The following is a 16,624-nucleotide window of genomic DNA, read 5'->3' on the forward strand; positions in this document are numbered from 1 at the left end:
TCCCCTGGGGATTCAGTATAGCACATCAGAGACCACCCTGTCCTGACCCTTCTTCCAGGTCTTCCCATTAGCTGGGTTCTTGGGGAAGGGGTAGGTAAAGCAAGAGACCTTGATGTCTGTGTCATTTCTCTCCTCTCCTCTATTCTCCTCTCCCTCTTCCCCCCATCAGAGTCCAGAATTGGCATCCCCAGTTCTGGACTCCGGAAGAAATTATCTCCTAGCTGTGGCTGAGAACTGCGCAGGTGAGAGTGCACATTTGGGCGTGTGTACCGAGGACCTAAGGCCATGGCACTGAGTGAGGGTGCGGGTGTGGCTGGCAGCAGACGCTGGCTGCTTCCAGGCAGTGTTCTGGAAGACACTGCAGCCACAGCGATAGCAATGTGAATACTTGAATGAAAGTTGTTGTTGGTGGTGTTGTTATTGTTGTTGTTCTTGGTGGTGGTGGTGGTGGTGGTGGTAGTGGTGTGTGAGGAAGCATGAGCAGAGTGTGCACACCTGAGCACGGAGGCTCAGAGCCCTTGGCGTGCCAATAGGCTCACAGGAGTGAATGAGATGCAGGGCGCAGGGTTGGACAGACTGGCCCTTTCCCGGGCGAAGCCGGCGACTGACGGCTCCGCCTCGTGCAACAACTTGGGGACTTTGTTCCGGCTTCTTCGAAAGCGGATCTAGCCAAGGGGCGGGGGGGCACCTGCTTGGCGTGGGGTGCTGAGATAGAAGTGGAGGAAAGCCCCACCCTAGCCCCGCCTTCGCACCGCCCCAACCCCGCCCCCAGGGCGCTTTATAAGCTGGGTCCGAGGGCCCAGCAAAGAAAGCGAGTATCCCTCCCACCCCAGACTGTTGTTCCTCTGCACTCCGTGTCCTGGCCCAGAGTCCCTCTCGGCGCTCCCCAACCCGGCCCCCGCCCCTCCCTAGACCGGCCGGGCCCCGAAGTCATGGAGCGCTGGCCTTGGCCGTCGGGCGGCGCCTGGCTGCTGGTGGCTGCCCGCGCGCTGCTGCAGCTGCTGCGCTCAGACCTGCGTCTGGGCCGCCCGTTGTTGGCGGCGCTGGCCCTGCTGGCCGCTCTCGACTGGCTGTGCCAGCGCCTGCTGCCCCCGCCGGCTGCACTCGTGGTGCTGGCTGGTGCTGGCTGGATCGCGTTGTCCCGCCTAGCGCGCCCTCCTCGCCTGCCGGTGGCCACTCGCGCGGTGCTCATCACCGGTGAGTGTGCAGAGCGCAGGGACACCAAGCTGGAGGGTGGGACCGCACACCTAGAGGGTTTCCCTTGGGCACCATCAAGACGGACTCCGCTGCTCAGAAGTGAGAGTCCTTCTCTAGATGCAAGATAGTGAGCCAAGTAGGAAGCTCTGGGCACCTCACCAAGTCTGGGTTAACTACCTGCGGCTGCGGGGATTATTGGTGAGAAAGTGGAGAGTGGGCAGGTGCTCAAGGAAACTAGTGACTGAAAGAGGAGAAACTTAGTTTATGCTGAGCTCTTTCCTAAGAGACGAGGTGTGGAGCGAAGGACAGTACTTTAGGAGACTTCAGAAGACCTGAGACGGGGATAATGCCATCTCTTGAACTCTGCCTGACTTTCCCCCCCCCCCCATGCCACTGGAGCACACTATCTGCTATTCTATGAGGACAGTGAGCTTAGATGGCGAGTCCTGCTCCCCCTGACCTCCACTGGCTGCAATCCTTGGAGTTCAGAACCTCCTGAGGTCACAGCAGCTGGAGAGTAGCTGCTTCTTAGATCCAGCTACCCACTGCCAAAACTGCAGCCGTCTGCAGTCTACGCCTAGCACTTCATCTTGCCTAGTCCTGGGTGCCCAGGAAAGGAGCCTTGGAGAGCTGGACTCAGGTGTCTCTGGTCCCTGCCTGAGCTTTCTTTGTCTGGAGCAGGGAATAAATCTGTCATCAGAAGGAGGGAAGGGGAAGGGGGGGGGAGCTGCTGCAGACCCAGCAGGAAATGGGGGGGGGGAGGCCAGGGGGCATTGGTCCATTGCATGGGAGGAGGGGTAGCTTTGTTTCTCCCCCAACCACCATGGCCCTCAGAGATCTTGGTCCTTTATGGGTAGTCTGCATGATAGGATAGGGCTGAAAGAATTTAGGAGGAAATCCTTGAACCAGACGTTGGAGGAAGTTGGGTGGAGACAGGTGGAATCTGAAAGGTGTCTTGGATCAGAGAAAGGGTGTGAGACAAAGGCTTAAGACAGAAATAAGCATGATTTGGGAAGGGGATAGTCAATAACCAGTCTGGCTGTGGGGGGTGTGGTGGGATGTGAAGTTTCTTTGGGAGGAGACTTGAATGTCAGGTGAGAAACCAGATTGCACGAAGGGAGAGGATGGTGATACAATTATGGCTTCAGAAGAGAGGGTGGAGGTTGAGTAGGACTCAGGCAGGATGGGAGAGACTTCCAGAGTGAGTGTGAAGCCGCAGGGAACCTGTTACAGGAGTCTGAGGAAGGAGAGATACTGAATTCTCTCGAAATGAAGCAGGGCCTAGGTAAAAGGCTCTGCCTTCAAACATGGAACAACAGATCTCTTCCTGTCCTCTGTGAGCTGCTTTACCAGGTCCTAGGCCACTTCAGGTTCTACTGATACAGCTGGGCGGCCCTTCCTGAGATCTCACCTCAGGTCTTTGCTATTGCTGTTACTTCTGGTCTTGAACCTGAGCAAGAGGTGAGAAGAGGGATGCTTTCTGTGACCTGGGCTCCTTCCCTCTCTGCAAGGCTCAGTGTTTGGGAGAAGAGGATTTGCCAAGCCCACTCCTGTGTAAGCACTGGAAGTTGGCTTCTAGCTTCCTGATGCCTGAAAACTCTGGGGTTTTCCGAGTCATCACCAAGCAGCAAGGCACTTAAGTGACCGGGTCTTGCCCCACCTGCCAAGAATACTGTGCTGTATGCCTACAGAACTGTCACTCGCCCCTCTCCAAGAATGTCCAAGAACTGCTTACCAGGCCTACTCCATGAGCTCAGCCATGGAGTCATGTTTGGGCTGTGTGGCTCGGTACCTTGTGTGCATGCATATGTATCTATCTTCGTGCTGATGGGTGATGGGGATCAAGCTCATGTGTGACCATGCAGGCAGGTTTGCAGATGAGCAAGAGGGTAAGATGTGGGTGTTGGTTGGGACCCCAGAATTGAGGCTTTTAGTGGAGTGCTGTATGCTCCAAAAGGAAGCAGAGGCAAGTGCCGATATGTGTGCACACACGCTCCCCTCCCCCCAGTCAGATTTGCTTGGGAAGGAACCCTTAATGCAGGCAAGCAGGCCCCAGCCACACAAAGCCCAGTTTGCAGCCCCCTGACCAGCTTTGTTCTCCTCTCAGCAAAGGGGGGCGGGGCTGAGACGAGGAGGGGTGCTGTTTGTCCAGGAGTGAGGAAGCTGGGCTGCAAAGCAGCTTTTCTGCACAGCAGGACCTCGGGGCTGGCGGCTCCCCCTCTTTCCCCACTGGCCCTCCTCATCCTCTCGCTGGCCACCCACAGAGCCCAGATCTACATGGAAACCATCAAGGAAGCAAGGGCTTATCAGTACCAGGGACCCCCACACTGGGGCCTTGCCTGGTAGTTCTTATCTCTGCATACCAAGGGCAAGAAAATGAAGCCAGTCACCGACCTCAGGTCACACTTAGTGGTGTGGGGAGGGATTCCAATGCAAGTCTGTTTTCTTCACTTACCATGCATGTTCCTGTTCCTGAGAGGAAAGTGGTCTGGGGCTCAGCAAATATATACATCCAAAGTCAATGACTGGAATTCCAAGGGCAGAGATGAGGGGGAGTTGGGAACGGGGTGGGGGGTTGGGGAGCTCCGACTTGAGCCTGGAACAACAGTAGGCTGGAGAAATGCTCAGGTTGAATGGGGCCAGGATGATGGCATCTGAGCTTTATTCTAAGACCCATAGAATCCTGGGACAGCAAAAAGTCTCGGGAACTTATCAGAAGCAGAGTGATTACTGTCATTTTTTTAAATATCCCTCTGACTTAGGCTGAGGACAAGTTGGGACCAGATTAGGTTTATCAATCACATTTGATGGGATAGTATAGGAAACCAGATAGATAACGGCTGTCACAAAATCGATGCTTAGGGTTCAGTCAGGACAAACTTACTGCGCACATTTGGAAGGAAGAAGGGAGGGCTGAGTATCCAGGTGCCTAGATTCCACCTAGACCTTAGTGAGCTTTGGCTTGTCTCGGGCTGGGAATTCACTAGCTATCCTACCCTGGCTAGGTTGTGACACTGGTTTTGGCAAGGAGACAGCTAAGAAACTGGATGCCATGGGCTTCACGGTGCTGGCCACTGTGTTGGATTTGAATGGCCCTGGTGCTCTAGAACTGCGTGCCCGCTGTTCCCCTCGCCTGAAGCTGCTGCAGATGGACCTGACCAAGCCAGAGGATATCAGCCGTGTTCTGGAAATTACCAAGGCTCACACGGCCAGCACTGGTCAGCAGATGTGTCTCCATTAGGGGTGGGAAGGGCTGGGTGAGTGTGAAGGAGGCAGGGATTACATGTTTGCTGTCAGGCTGACCCCAAGCTTCCCTTCTGCTTGATGCCCCCAGGCCTGTGGGGTCTGGTTAACAATGCTGGCCTCAACATGGTAGTGGCCGACGTGGAACTGTCTCCAGTGGCAACTTTCCGCACATGTATGGAGGTGAACTTCTTTGGTGCACTTGAGCTGACCAAGGGCCTCCTGCCACTCCTACGTCACTCAAGGGGACGTATTGTGACCGTTGGCAGCCCAGCAGGTAAGTGTCCTTCCACTCTGAGACAAAGTGGTAAAGGAGCTGCTGTCATGTTAAGGATGATTTGGGGGTTCCCAGGCCAAGGCTGAGCGTCCCCATTCTATCCCCAGGAGACATGCCATACCCCTGCTTGGCAGCCTATGGCACCTCCAAGGCGGCTATTGCACTGCTCATGGACACATTCAGCTGTGAACTGCTTCCCTGGGGTATCAAGGTCAGCATCGTCCAGCCTGGCTGCTTCAAGACAGGTGAGGGTTCAAGTTTGGGGTGGGACACGGATGTGGCAGGGGTGTGTGGTCTGAGCATGTAGTGTGGTTTGGTTTACAGGCACAGTTTACATTAAATAGATGAGTGGCCTTTGGCTCCTCTGGCTGCTGCCTTCTGACCTTGTCACCCCTTCCTCAGAGGCAGTGACTAATGTGAACCTCTGGGAGAAGCGCAAGCAACTGCTGCTGGCCAACTTGCCTAGAGAGCTGCTGCAGGCCTATGGTGAAGACTACATTGAGCACTTGCATGGGCAATTCCTGAATTCACTCAGAATGGCATTGCCTGACCTTAGCCCCGTTGTAGATGCCATCATTGATGCACTGCTGGCAGCTCAGCCACGCAGCCGCTACTACACGGGCCGTGGCCTGGGGCTCATGTATTTCATCCACTACTACCTGCCAGGAGGCCTGCGGCGCCGCTTCCTACAGAACTTCTTCATCAGTCACCTTCTACCCCGAGCACTGAGGCCTGGCCAACCTGGCCAACCTGGCCCTGTTCATGACACATCCCAGGACCCAAACCCTTCCCCCACAGTATCAGCTCTGTGAACCACAAACTTAGGTGTTTCAGCAGGAGAGGCTTCTTGAGCTCTTGGCCCTCTCCCCTGGCCATTATAGACCCCTCAACCTTTCCCTAGAGTCGCTGTTAAGAAAAGCCCAGCCTCTACTGCTGATGCCGAGGCCAGGCCCGGGAGGTGGGATTTCTAGTGAGCCTCTGGACCGCTCCTCTGCTTCATGAGCCCATGTATACCCTACCAGGCACGACCCTGCAGCTTGGAGAGCCCAGATGGATGGAGAGTTTAGTGTGAGATGTGGCTGTAGCCTTTGAGAGGATGCTACAGACCACTTCTGTGCTGACTTTAGAATGATTAGACGGTGGGGCCTCCTCAGAACTCTTTTGGTACCCACTGTCTCAGTGCTGCGTCCAGAGTAAATCCCTCTTGACTGGCTCAGGATTTAGGTTCCCAACCACTGGCTCCAGCCACATGGAAGCTGTATGCTGCATTTGTCTGGTTGTTGGCATTTTAAAATAAAGATACATTTTTTTATTTCTCCTAGAATGGGAGAGATAGTGTTTGGAGTTGGTGACTGCCTGGTTGGTTGCCTAGGCGACAGGGTATGGCTATTTGACAGAGATTAGGTACTTCTTGGGAGATCCTGGGACTCAGCAGGGGAGCCGAGGAGGTTCCCCAGATACTCTGTGGTTCATATCTGCTGACCTCAGGCAAACCATTTGTCCCCAGGTGGGTTTCAGCATATTGAGATGAAGGGAATGGCCAATTTCAGGGAGTTGCAGGGCTTGGTGAAACAGTTAGGGAGGTGTGGAGCCTCCAAAGCCAAGCTATAACTACTCTCTTATGACCCCCACCCCAGCCTATCTTCCTACTGAGCTCCCAGTAGAAACTGCCACCCTCCAGGGGCTTCCCTGGCACTGTGGCTGCTAACTGCAGTTGAGACTCATCAAGAATACAGTGATGAGCGAAGCTGAGTCAAGGAAAGGTACAAGGGCACAAAGACGTGAGCAGACAGCAGGCTTTTTAAAGAGGGCAATTTTATTGTCTCAGGGGCAGAGCTGAGGGAGAGGGCTGCAAAGCTGCTTTCCCAATACCCCAAGAATACATATTCTCTATTTTTCCCACAGGTCATGGTTCTGGGGATGACCTAAGGACAGGAAAGGAAGCTGTCCCCAGGGTTCTCAGGTTAGGGAGGGACATAAAAGTCACACAGTTTCTTAGACATGTCAGTGGCTGTAAACATAGGGCTGGGGGGCCTCTTTGCTCTAGAGGGGATCTTGGTCCATTCTTGATCAGGGGAAAGGTGCCTAACCCTTTTTAGACCTATGAGCAGTCCCAGAGGGGGTCATGGAAGCTGGGCAACCAATCCCAGGGCAATGTGCTACACCTCACCAGGTCAGACAGGTGAGCCAGAGGCTTCACCACAGCACACAGACACACACAGTGCACTTGGGAACCTTAAGTCAGAACTCTAGAAGATGGGGATATAGTTGTCAATCTTGGCGCGATGGCGCTGGGCAATGCACTCAGCAATCCACACGATGTTGCGACATTCCTGTTCCTTAAGCTTCACAAAGGCATAAAAGACACCAAAGTGGAACTGGTTCAGGAAGGCCAGCTTGTTCAGCTTCACCTGTGGACAAACATAGGTGTGATGCACAGGCACCGATGCATAGGCACCACCGTGGCCACAGAATCAGGCCCAAGTCACAACCCTCCCTATACAGATGGGGTCAGCTCCACAAGACCCTGTCTGTGCTCACCTCATGTTCAAAGAATCGGTCCTCCAGGGTCTTGTCTCCAGGATTGCTACCTGCACCCTCAAAAAGCAGTTTGTATTCCTGGCCAGGAAATGGGGAGAAGCACAGGTTATGAGTGTTGGGTGCTAGGGGGTGCCAACATGACCACCTAAATCTTGTCAGCTAGGGCACTCACCGGGTAGTAATCAGCTACATTCTTGACCTGTTCATAGTCATCAGCCCGAGCCAGCTGAGCCAAGCCCTCAGGGTAGAGTCGGCCACAGTGTGGAAAGAGCTTGGCACGGTCCTCCTTGGAAAGCTCTGTGCCGAAAGAGTTGATGGTGATGATGAAAGCGCGGCGGTCTGCTTCAAACTGCAGGGCCAGTGCATAGGTGAGAAAAGAGGAAAGATGAGGACAACCATAGCCAGTCAGTTGGCAGAGCTCCCCCTGGCAAAGCTCAATGGGGACAAAAGGCAGAGAGGTGAGCAGGCACTCACCTCTAGGATAGGACACATGGCATCAGCTGTGGTTCCCCCTAACAGAGTACAGAACTTGTAGAAGGACTCCAGATAAGCCTGTAGAGAGGACAGTGTTTGCTTAGAGCAAGGATAGCAATGCCGGGAGATTTGTTAGAAACCTAGTCAGTTTGATCTCCCCTCTTCAAAACTTTTATGATAGGGATGGGCCAGCTCATTCTAACAACTTCCCCTCTACAAACATCTACCAATTTCAACAGTTCATTATCCAAGTAGCAGTGGCTTGGTGCCACTACCTGGGTGTGACAAAACAGTTTCTGGCCCACTGTCTGCTTCAGGGTCCATATTCCTACCCCTTTCTGTTGTCGAGCTTAAGGGGCTCTGTCTTCTCCCTGGTGCTTTGCCTTCCTCTTCTAGTCTTCAGAAACTTTCCTTCCCCAGCCTCAGAAAAGCAGGTATCCAAGGGCTAGTGAGAGAGTTACCCTCAGAGTTCACAACAGTCTACACTGATTTGTATGCCCTCCCTTGCAACAACCCTACCTTGCAGAACACTACTCCTCTCACTCCCAGACAGTCCCTAGGGTTCAACAGCAGGAACCAAATTTCAGGTCCGTTCCTGCCGAAGGGTGGTTATTGCCTATGTGAACCAGCCTCACAGTCAGTAACTAGGTACATGGGCTGCAGCAGAAACAAGTGATTTTGTCGGGGCAAATCTGATCTGCTGGGCATGAGGAAAGGACAGGTCAGCTCACGTACAAGGTCTTCCCCAACTCTCATTGACAAGGTCACACGGAGGTTTCTCTCCAATACCTCTCCCCCCACCAAGGTCTTGCAGATCCCATGGAGAACACTTTTACATGAAACTTGACTCAGGCCTGCCTAGGACCCCATATGTAGCATGGTCACAGACTGGATCTATGTCAGCACTGTTGGGGCTATGGCTGTGAAAAGCTTTCCACATTCAGGTGTACTGTCCAAGCTGGCCACAACTCACAGGGTGTGCATTCAAAAACACAAGATGATGACACCCATAGCTCCACAAGGTACAGTGAAACTATACAAGATGAGCTCAGTAGGGAACCTGCAGGTGATCAGTGAACTCTTGTAAACAAAAAGTTAACATAAATCAGTAACAAGAAAAAAACAGGAAAGCAACAACAGAGTCCAGCACAGAGGATCAAAAGCTTATAGGCAGAAATGGCTCTCATCTCCCACCTTGATGGTACTTCATAGCCCCTCCAGGAGTCAGTCCTCTGTGGCCGTCTTTGTGGCCAGCCAAGCTGGTAATGCTAAAAATCTTAGGACCTACCCTAGTGGAGCCTGCAGTTCCTATTTGTGGGGGAAATTGCTAGCCAGTTTGGGGTTCCATGTCCTATTACCTACCTGTTTGCTTAGCCAAGCTGTACTGATCCCCAGAGAAACTGACCCTAGGATTAAGGTTCACACTTTCCTCTAGAGCTATAGCAGACAAGAAACTGGCAAGACTCAGGTACCAAGGTCACCTCCCCAACCCCACCCTGTCCCCTGGAGTCTGCCAGCCCATGGTTGTTGCACCAGCTGCCTACAATTCACTTGCCAGACAGCTGAGGGTCCACCTAATCTCCCATCTGTGGCCACTGGGCTGGGACATTGCCTGACAGGCAGGCAGGTTTGGCATAGGGCCCACAGTGTTGGGTCAGTGTTCATGAGCTGGTTTCTGGGCAGTCCTTGCCAGTGACTCCAGCTAAAACCAGTCAGGCCCAGAGAGGGTGTGGGTAAGGCTGGGGGTATAGCCACACCCCTCATCCTGTCTGGGGCAAAGAATTTGTCAATAGGCCAGGCGAGTGGGTAGGAGAACTGTAAGACTTTTGTGCAGTGTGTATATGTACACACACGTGCACATTACCCTCCCCTCACCAATAATCTGCCGTCCATCCTACAGTCACTGAGGGCCTTCTAAGAATATTCTTAGAAGACTCTAAGAATATTAGAGTTAGAAGACTTTAGGCTCACAGCCTAAAGCTCATTTAATTTTTTTTCACAGTTTACCTATTTTGTGTGCATGTGTGTGCAAAGGTAAGCTCTCCTTCTACCATGAAATCAAACTCAGGTTGTCTAGCTTGGCAGTTTAGCATCTTCATTTCCTGAGCCATGTTGTCAGCCCAAAGTTACAGTTTTCATTATTGTTGTTGTTTATTTTGTGACAGAGTCTCACTATTAACCCTGGCTGTCCCAAACACAGACTCAAACTCACAGAGATCTGCCTGGCTCCGCCTTCTGGACTGAAAGTCACTATGCCTGGCTTACCTTTTCTTGAGACTCTTACTATGGAGACATGGCTGACCTGCAACTCACTACATATACTACGCTAACCTTGAACTTAGCAAAAATCTTGCTCTAGTTTTCCTAGTATTTTGAAGTATGCTCCACCACTCCCAGATAAAGGTTCAAACATTCAAGGCCCTCAGTGCATGCGTCTTCCTTTGTATCTCCTCCCCACTGTCCATGTAAAACCTACATTTTCACAGCAAACCCCTTGCCCTCTGTCCTGGCCCATGCTCCTTGCTTTCCTTCTGCCTATACAACCATAATTTCTATCACCTACCACCAGATCCTAGCTGTATGTTGACACAGGCCCCATAGAAAAACTAGAAGGTCTAAGCTCAGGCTGAGCCAAATGTCCACCAGGCAGCTACAATCCGGGCAGAAGACATACACCTCCAACCCCCCAAGTGGAGACTGGATAGACAGATGTCCTCAGGTTTAGGTCAGCGGGTCCCTTAGCCAGTGCCATCCTCAACTTCTCTTCATGCTTTGCCTACTGCTGATCCACGTTCCTGGCAAAAGTCTTGCAGGAGTCCTGGCATCACAACTTAGAATCACACCACAAATTGAACCCAGCCTCTCTCAAATGTCCCTGACTGGTAGCTACCTTTTAATCTCTACAATGGCTGTATGAACAGAAGAATGCTAAGCCACTCTCTCTAGAAACTAGGCAGTCTATGCCATAGTCTAGTAGGAAGCAAAAGGTGAATAAAAGCTGAAGACAGTGAGATATATGGCATTGGATCATGGTCTGGGAACCTGAAAGGGTCATAATAAACTGGCTATGCCTGGCTGGATCCTTCTCCCACATAACTAAGCACATATTACTGCCTTTGCCTAGGTGCCTATCTTGGCTGGCAAAAGCTCATATGGTGTAGGTTTAAGGGCTATGGCCTGGGTGGTGGCCCATGACATTCCTGGATGCTATATGAGTGGCTGTCCAGGAGCCAGTTCTGACAGGCCAAGGGTCAGAGCACCAGCCACTCCAGTTGATCTTATCTGAGCCTGCTGCAGACACCATGGAATGGATAACCTGTTCCATAAAATCTTGACATCATCACAGGACCCTGAGGATGGGAGGCTAAGCCCCCAGAAAGGCGTCTGGTACATGTGCATCCTGGCCCAGCATCTCACATAAACTACCTTCTGTCACCCCCATAGACCCACCCACCGACAAGTCACCCCCAGCCACCCCCAGCCACCCCCGCTGCTTCTGAGAACACTACCTTGTAAAGCGTGTTTCGGATTATCTCAATGTTCATCTCATCAAGGTCCTGCTCTGAGATGCAGTCCTGGAAAAAAGCCGCTGGGAAGGGAAGACAAGGATGTGAAGAGCAGGAGAGCAGCCCAAGTGAGAGGGCTCCCAGCATAAGGCTCACTAAGCTAAGTACTGGAGACCCCCGATCTCTAGTACTTTAGATCCAGCCTTGGAACTGGTAGAAGCAATTCTCTGGGCTTTGTGTGTTGACCTGAGCTTTTCCTGCCTCTTTGCTCCTAAAATTGATTTATAAAGGAGGCGGCCAGCCATAACATGATCTAATCACTGCTGGGACAGACCCAAGTTTAGACCATGCCAAAGACAGGCTTGCATAAGAGGCCATGAGATTTCCCTTCTCAGGGGCAGCTATCAATTTGGGGACTGAAAACTACTGCTATGTATTCCCTATGAAAGCCTAGAAGCTGCACATAGGAAACTAGCTTCCTCTTCTTCCTCCTCCTTTAGATAAGAATGAGCTTATGGTGGTCCCCAGCTCGGGGAAAAAAAAAAAAAAAGAAAAAAAGAATGAGCTTATGGAAGAGCAAACTAAGCTTGGAGTAGTTAGAAATCCACTGCAGGACTAAGGAGAGGTCAGGGCAGGATCCTAACAGAGCCTGAAGACTTACCTGCTGTCTCTCCTTTAAAGACGAAGAAACTGCAGAAGCTACAAATAGCCCAGAACTAGTTCAGAGTTACAGGGAGAATCAAAGGCAAACTAGGTGAGTAGATATGGCTGGTACTTCTCAGCTTAGGACCTTCTGATTCAACTCTGGTTGCTTCCTGGACTAGTTCCCCAGGGTTTGGATTTTGGCTATAAGGGTACTAGCTAGTTATGGTACTCAAGCCGCCTTCTCTCTAGCATTCTAGGCAGACAGACAGGAGCCAGCACTAGTGAGGAGGGCTAACAGGAAGCGATCCTGACCCCCTCCTTTCCCTGGCCTCTGACATGGACCTTGCATCCTGCTGGACACCAGCTGACCTGGCCCCTGGGACCTGCTCAGTAGAGTCAAATGAAGCTGTTTGCTTTGCTTTTCTGTCTCATAAGAAACCAGCCATTAGAGCCCTGATTTGGGCCACAGTCTGCCAGACCCCTCGAGACTCCAAGGGATACAAGCCCCTTGGCTCGTCTCTATAAATTCATTCAGCCCTCCTCTGAATTCTGAAAAACTACACTATTTCCAAAGTTAGATGGTCTCAGTCTGCCCTTTGGGTTGCCTGTCTGCCTAGGAAAGCAATGGGAAAGGAGAGGAAGTGGGATGGAAAACAATGAGAATAGGAAGGGAAGGGCAAGGTCAGCAGCAGTAGTCTCCTGCTTTAGGACTGCTGCCTCCTACAATCCATAAAACCCACACTGAGGCTCTGATGCTAAGACCACTGTCCAGCTGCTGTTTCCACCACAGAGGCTCACCCAGGGGCGTGTCCACCAGAATGGCATTGTAGAGCTCTGCGGGTGTCTGTGCGATGTTCACAGCCTCCATCTGCTCAAAACTGCCTAGCGGATGGCACTTGGGCACAAGTTCAGCTATTGAACGCTGGTGCAGTGTGCCTGTGATGAGCAGGATCACGTTGTCAATCATGTAGCTGTAACTGTGAGAAGCAAACAACAGGGCAGACTGTTAGGGCAGAGGGCCCAACACTTGCTCACACAACTCCTAAGAGTTTAAGTGCTGGCTTGTGGATGCTGTAGATAGGCTCCAGAGGGACTATCCTTCTCCACCCAGATTCCTGTCACCACTACCACCACTGCTGCCATCACCACCGTTAACCCCAACCCAAATAACAGGAACACCAGATAAATACAGCTTCTCCTCTAACATGATGTAGATTCATACCCCATAAATGACTGGAACACAAGTAAATAGCATGTGGTGTATACAGTGTTCCAGCAGGACACAGAAACCATGGGCACATGCAGGAGAGGCACAGAACCCATTCCAGGGGCAGGTGTGGTCAGGAGCTTGACGGATAAAAGGACTGGGAGATGAAGGTGTATTCTGGAAAGAGAGAACAGTATGCAAAGGCCTACGGGCACACACTGAGTGAGACTGGATTGATCAAGACTGGCAGAGGGAAAGGGAGGGCACAGCTGTACGCAAGGCAGGGCTGTCAGCAGAGGGCTGCCTGGAGACTGAGTTCCAACTTCACCTCGAATGCTACGGAGCCATAAGTGGGATGAAAATAAGAAACAACAGTATAATTAGGGCCATTCTGGCTCCATGGGAGTTGGGAGTCCAGAGAGGAAGAAGAGAAAGACTAAGGAATAGGCTGGGGAGGGGCTTCTCCAAGAAGGACCAGAGGAAGAGTCATAAAGACCCCATCTAGAATAAAGGACAGGGTCAGGCAGACTGCAGAGCCCCACTGTGAAGACAGAAAAATACACTACTCCTTAGAGCCAGGAGCCAGTTCAAGCAATTACTCAGGAGGACCTGAATGAGATGCAGAGGCTGGTCTGATTCAAACCAGTCTTAGGCTTAGTCTCTTAGACTCGCCCTGAAAGCAGATACTCTGCATACCATGGACAGCAGAGGGGGCTGTGGAGCTGGGAGGGTGGGGCTGCCTAGTTTAAGACTTGGCAAGGAGCAACCAAGACAACTTGTCTCCAACTGAAAAGCAGAGCCACAGTTGAGCTGGGGCACAAAATTTTGTGGACACCTATAGGGGTGAGGGTGGAGGAGGAAGGGAAGGAATAAAGAAGACGAGATGACCACAGCTACATATAGTCAGGCTACAGCTGCAGCAGTCCCAATTGTTACCTATCCTGTTACAAGTGTAAGTTAAAAGTATAAAGGAGGTGGAGAATGTCCTTAAAGGCCAGGCTGGGCCATGGAAGGGTAAGGACCAAAGATGAAGGCTACTGTGAATAGGGCCATGAACATAGTTCTTGTTCTGTTTCTGTGAGGTCCAGAGCTGGGCTCTATCCCTGTAACAAATCTTGAGTACCTAGGGCTGAGACTGTATCAAGGAAAGGTCTTGAGGAAGAGGGCTCAGTACCAAAGGAATAAAAGGGGAAAGGTGGTGGCCCAGAGTACCAGCCACTGTGGTCTCCTAAAAGGCCCTCAAAATACCAGAGTCCTGTTCCAGCCCAACTCGTACTCCTTGTACCTGATAAACACAGCCCCCACCCAATTCAATGCCATTACAACCTCTAGTCTCCTGGGTTTGGGGCTAGGCAGTTGACCTCTTTCCATACCCAATCTGGATGGGTCATTATAAGAAATACACTGAGAAGAGTCAGGCCTCCCCTTCCAAAATCAAGGGTCTCAAGCAAGACCTATCTGTAACTGTAAGCCAAGAGGTACATATGGCCAGCCTCTTTGTCCTTGAACTGGCAGAGTGGGGAGACAGCATGGAGAAAGAGCACATCACAGCTTTGTGCTTTGGCCTCAACCTCTATCTCCTTCACTCTAGATATATCTCCTGCTTCTAATGTCTTCTGTATCTTATACCAGGACACACATACCACCCTTCATCAGTTAACTTGCACCCAGTCCAACCCTACTAAAACCAATGTATTCCCAAGATAGCTACAGAGACCCTACCCCAAAGATTGTCTTTTTTCCTCTCATCCCCTTTGGATATGCTGAAGAACAACAGTACATCTCTTGAACTTACATTATTCAAGTGATCCCATGTGGCCTTAGCACCACTGCAGATAAAAAACCCTGAGTGTGCTATTAGAGTATATGTATCTCAACATACAGCAGAGAAGCTCTGTTCCCATATCTATGGCTGCCTATGATCAGCGCCTTATGTTTTAGTTCTAAACTCCCACCGCTGTCGTCTCAGAGATACCCTACAACCCCAGTTTCCCTAGTCTAAACTTACCCCTCCCTCCCCCTTGTGCCCACAACCTAGGGTCTCTGTTTTTCTGTTTAGGTTAGGGACAAAGCTGGAATAAGACATCAAAGAAGGTGTCTGAGTATTTCTGAGGGTCCTGGCCCAGCCTCAGAAGAAAGCCCTGTAGAAAAATGCTGCCACCTGACTTTATTGCTGGCTATACCTCTAGTGAGTGGAAGAGACCAGCTGTGGTTCATGGTTCAGCGCTGACATTGTATGCAGAAGCTAGTAGTAGCTCTTCCCTCCCTTCTAGTTTCCCCAAAGCTCTCCTTGCTATAAGCCTTAGTTGAATACAGAGAAAAATGCTGGGCCAAGTTCGGGCCGCTCACAATCATGCCCCTTAGCCCCTTTCTAATTCCTCCTTTACTCAGGCCAGGCCACCCTCTATCGTGTGCCAGGCTGAGCATTTCCCTCCCCCTGGGCCAACTATATAAGATTGCTCCAGTGGAGGCCCCAGCTTTCCCTTCCTCTACAGCAAGGCTCAGAATCCTCTTTCCTGGGGGATAGAAGGCAGGACAGGCCTGGCACAGATGGTAAGACCCAACCATATGCCTTCCTACCTTCAACAAGCAGGAAACCTTCCTCCTCTCTGCCTGGTGCTTCAGAAGTTGCCTCCCTGCCCCCAGAGAGCTGCTTTGCCATGTCTCCCCTCATTTGGCCTCAAAAGAGAGAATGAAGTTCCAGCTGGTTAGCATCTCCTCCAGAGGAAGACAGCTGGGGAGTAGATGGCCTGCTGCCTGCCAGGCCAAAGAGGCCCTTTTGGAGTGGGGGGTAGGGCAGTCTAAAATCCTCTGCCCTAAGGTCCTCCCTTGCCCTGTGCCTCCAAAGCACATAGCTTGGGCTGGGAGAAGTTTCAGGCTACAGTTTAGGAAGCTACTTCCTTCAAGAAACCTTTAGAGTCCCTAGCCGACCCTGTTCCTCTACTGTGCTGTTTGGTGCCACCTGCTGGAGGAACATGGCTTTTTTGCACTTGGGCAGGGAGGCTGTGTATAACCAGGTACTTCTACCAACTAGCCTACCTGCAGCCCCCACCAGGAGCCTCATTTGTTGCTAGTGACATTACCTGTGTACATCTAAGTCAGAGGAGCCCCACCCAGGGCTGAAAATGAACAGAATTTTCTGCTATGACCTTATTTAGCACATCAGCTCTTAAGCCTCCAGTTCCCCTTTGCAACCAGAATGAATGTGATGTGGTTTACAGAAGAGTTAGTGGGATTCTGACCATTTCCTCATTAAAATTCTGACCCTCCTCCAAGGCCCAGTTGGGTTATTCCATTTGATTTGAGTCTTTGGGGTCCTGAAGGACCCCTCACAGTGGTGCTTTTTCCTAAGCCAGAAAGAACCGGGTCCTTGCTGGCTCCCTTTCCATGCTAAAGAGTAACAAGGAAAACAACCCACAGCAGCCCCAAGCCTTGGTTAGCAGAGACCTGTAGTCCACCCCTACAAAGTCAGCTTATTGGCAACATTTAGGATAAGAAGGTCTGGGGAAACCCAATGACCACTCTAGGACCAAG

General features: G+C 51.5%; 2 protein-coding genes across 3 annotated transcripts in view; one reads left to right on the forward strand and one right to left on the reverse strand.

Moving 5' to 3' along the window:
• The first annotated feature begins 791 nt into the window (after positions 1–791).
• Hsd11b2 (hydroxysteroid 11-beta dehydrogenase 2) lies at positions 792–6,061 on the forward strand. 2 transcript variants are annotated; one of them, XM_032888153.1, is made up of 5 exons: positions 792–1,197; positions 4,203–4,415; positions 4,532–4,717; positions 4,825–4,962; positions 5,120–6,061. In XM_032888153.1, the coding sequence occupies exons 1-5, from the start codon at positions 933–935 to the stop codon at positions 5,527–5,529; spliced, it is 1,212 nt and encodes a 403-aa protein (XP_032744044.1). In that variant the 5' UTR covers positions 792–932; the 3' UTR covers positions 5,530–6,061. The 2 variants fall into 2 exon arrangements, with proteins under 2 accessions (XP_032744044.1, XP_032744045.1); XM_032888154.1 differs by lacking the exon at positions 792–1,197 and adding an exon at positions 1,997–3,074.
• Positions 6,062–6,512: 451 nt separating this feature from the next.
• Positions 6,513–16,624, reverse strand: part of Atp6v0d1 (ATPase H+ transporting V0 subunit d1) — a 44,600-nt gene continuing 34,488 nt past the window's right edge. Inside the window, exons 3-8 of the mRNA XM_032888155.1 lie at positions 12,682–12,860; positions 11,242–11,321; positions 7,733–7,810; positions 7,431–7,607; positions 7,259–7,336; positions 6,513–7,128 (exon numbers count right to left, since the gene is read on the reverse strand). Coding sequence (XP_032744046.1) covers positions 6,967–7,128; positions 7,259–7,336; positions 7,431–7,607; positions 7,733–7,810; positions 11,242–11,321; positions 12,682–12,860 — 754 coding nt within the window. The 3' untranslated portion in view covers positions 6,513–6,966. The remainder of the gene's footprint in view (positions 7,129–7,258; positions 7,337–7,430; positions 7,608–7,732; positions 7,811–11,241; positions 11,322–12,681; positions 12,861–16,624) is intronic.

The sequence above is a fragment of the Rattus rattus genome, chromosome 17 (genome assembly GCF_011064425.1).
Source record: "Rattus rattus isolate New Zealand chromosome 17, Rrattus_CSIRO_v1, whole genome shotgun sequence".
Lineage (NCBI taxonomy): Eukaryota > Metazoa > Chordata > Mammalia > Rodentia > Muridae > Rattus > Rattus rattus.

What these genes read in the sequence shown, in the direction of transcription:
- Hsd11b2 (XM_032888153.1), top strand. Translation starts at nt 933, where the DNA reads ATGGAGCGCTGGCCTTGGCCGTCGGGCGGCGCCTGGCTGCTGGTGGCT. An exon ending in TCGCGCGGTGCTCATCACCG is followed by an intron (nt 1,198 to 4,202) that starts GTGAGTGTGCAG and finishes TACCCTGGCTAG; the next exon opens with GTTGTGACACTGGTTTTGGC. An exon ending in GGCTCACACGGCCAGCACTG is followed by an intron (nt 4,416 to 4,531) that starts GTCAGCAGATGT and finishes TGATGCCCCCAG; the next exon opens with GCCTGTGGGGTCTGGTTAAC.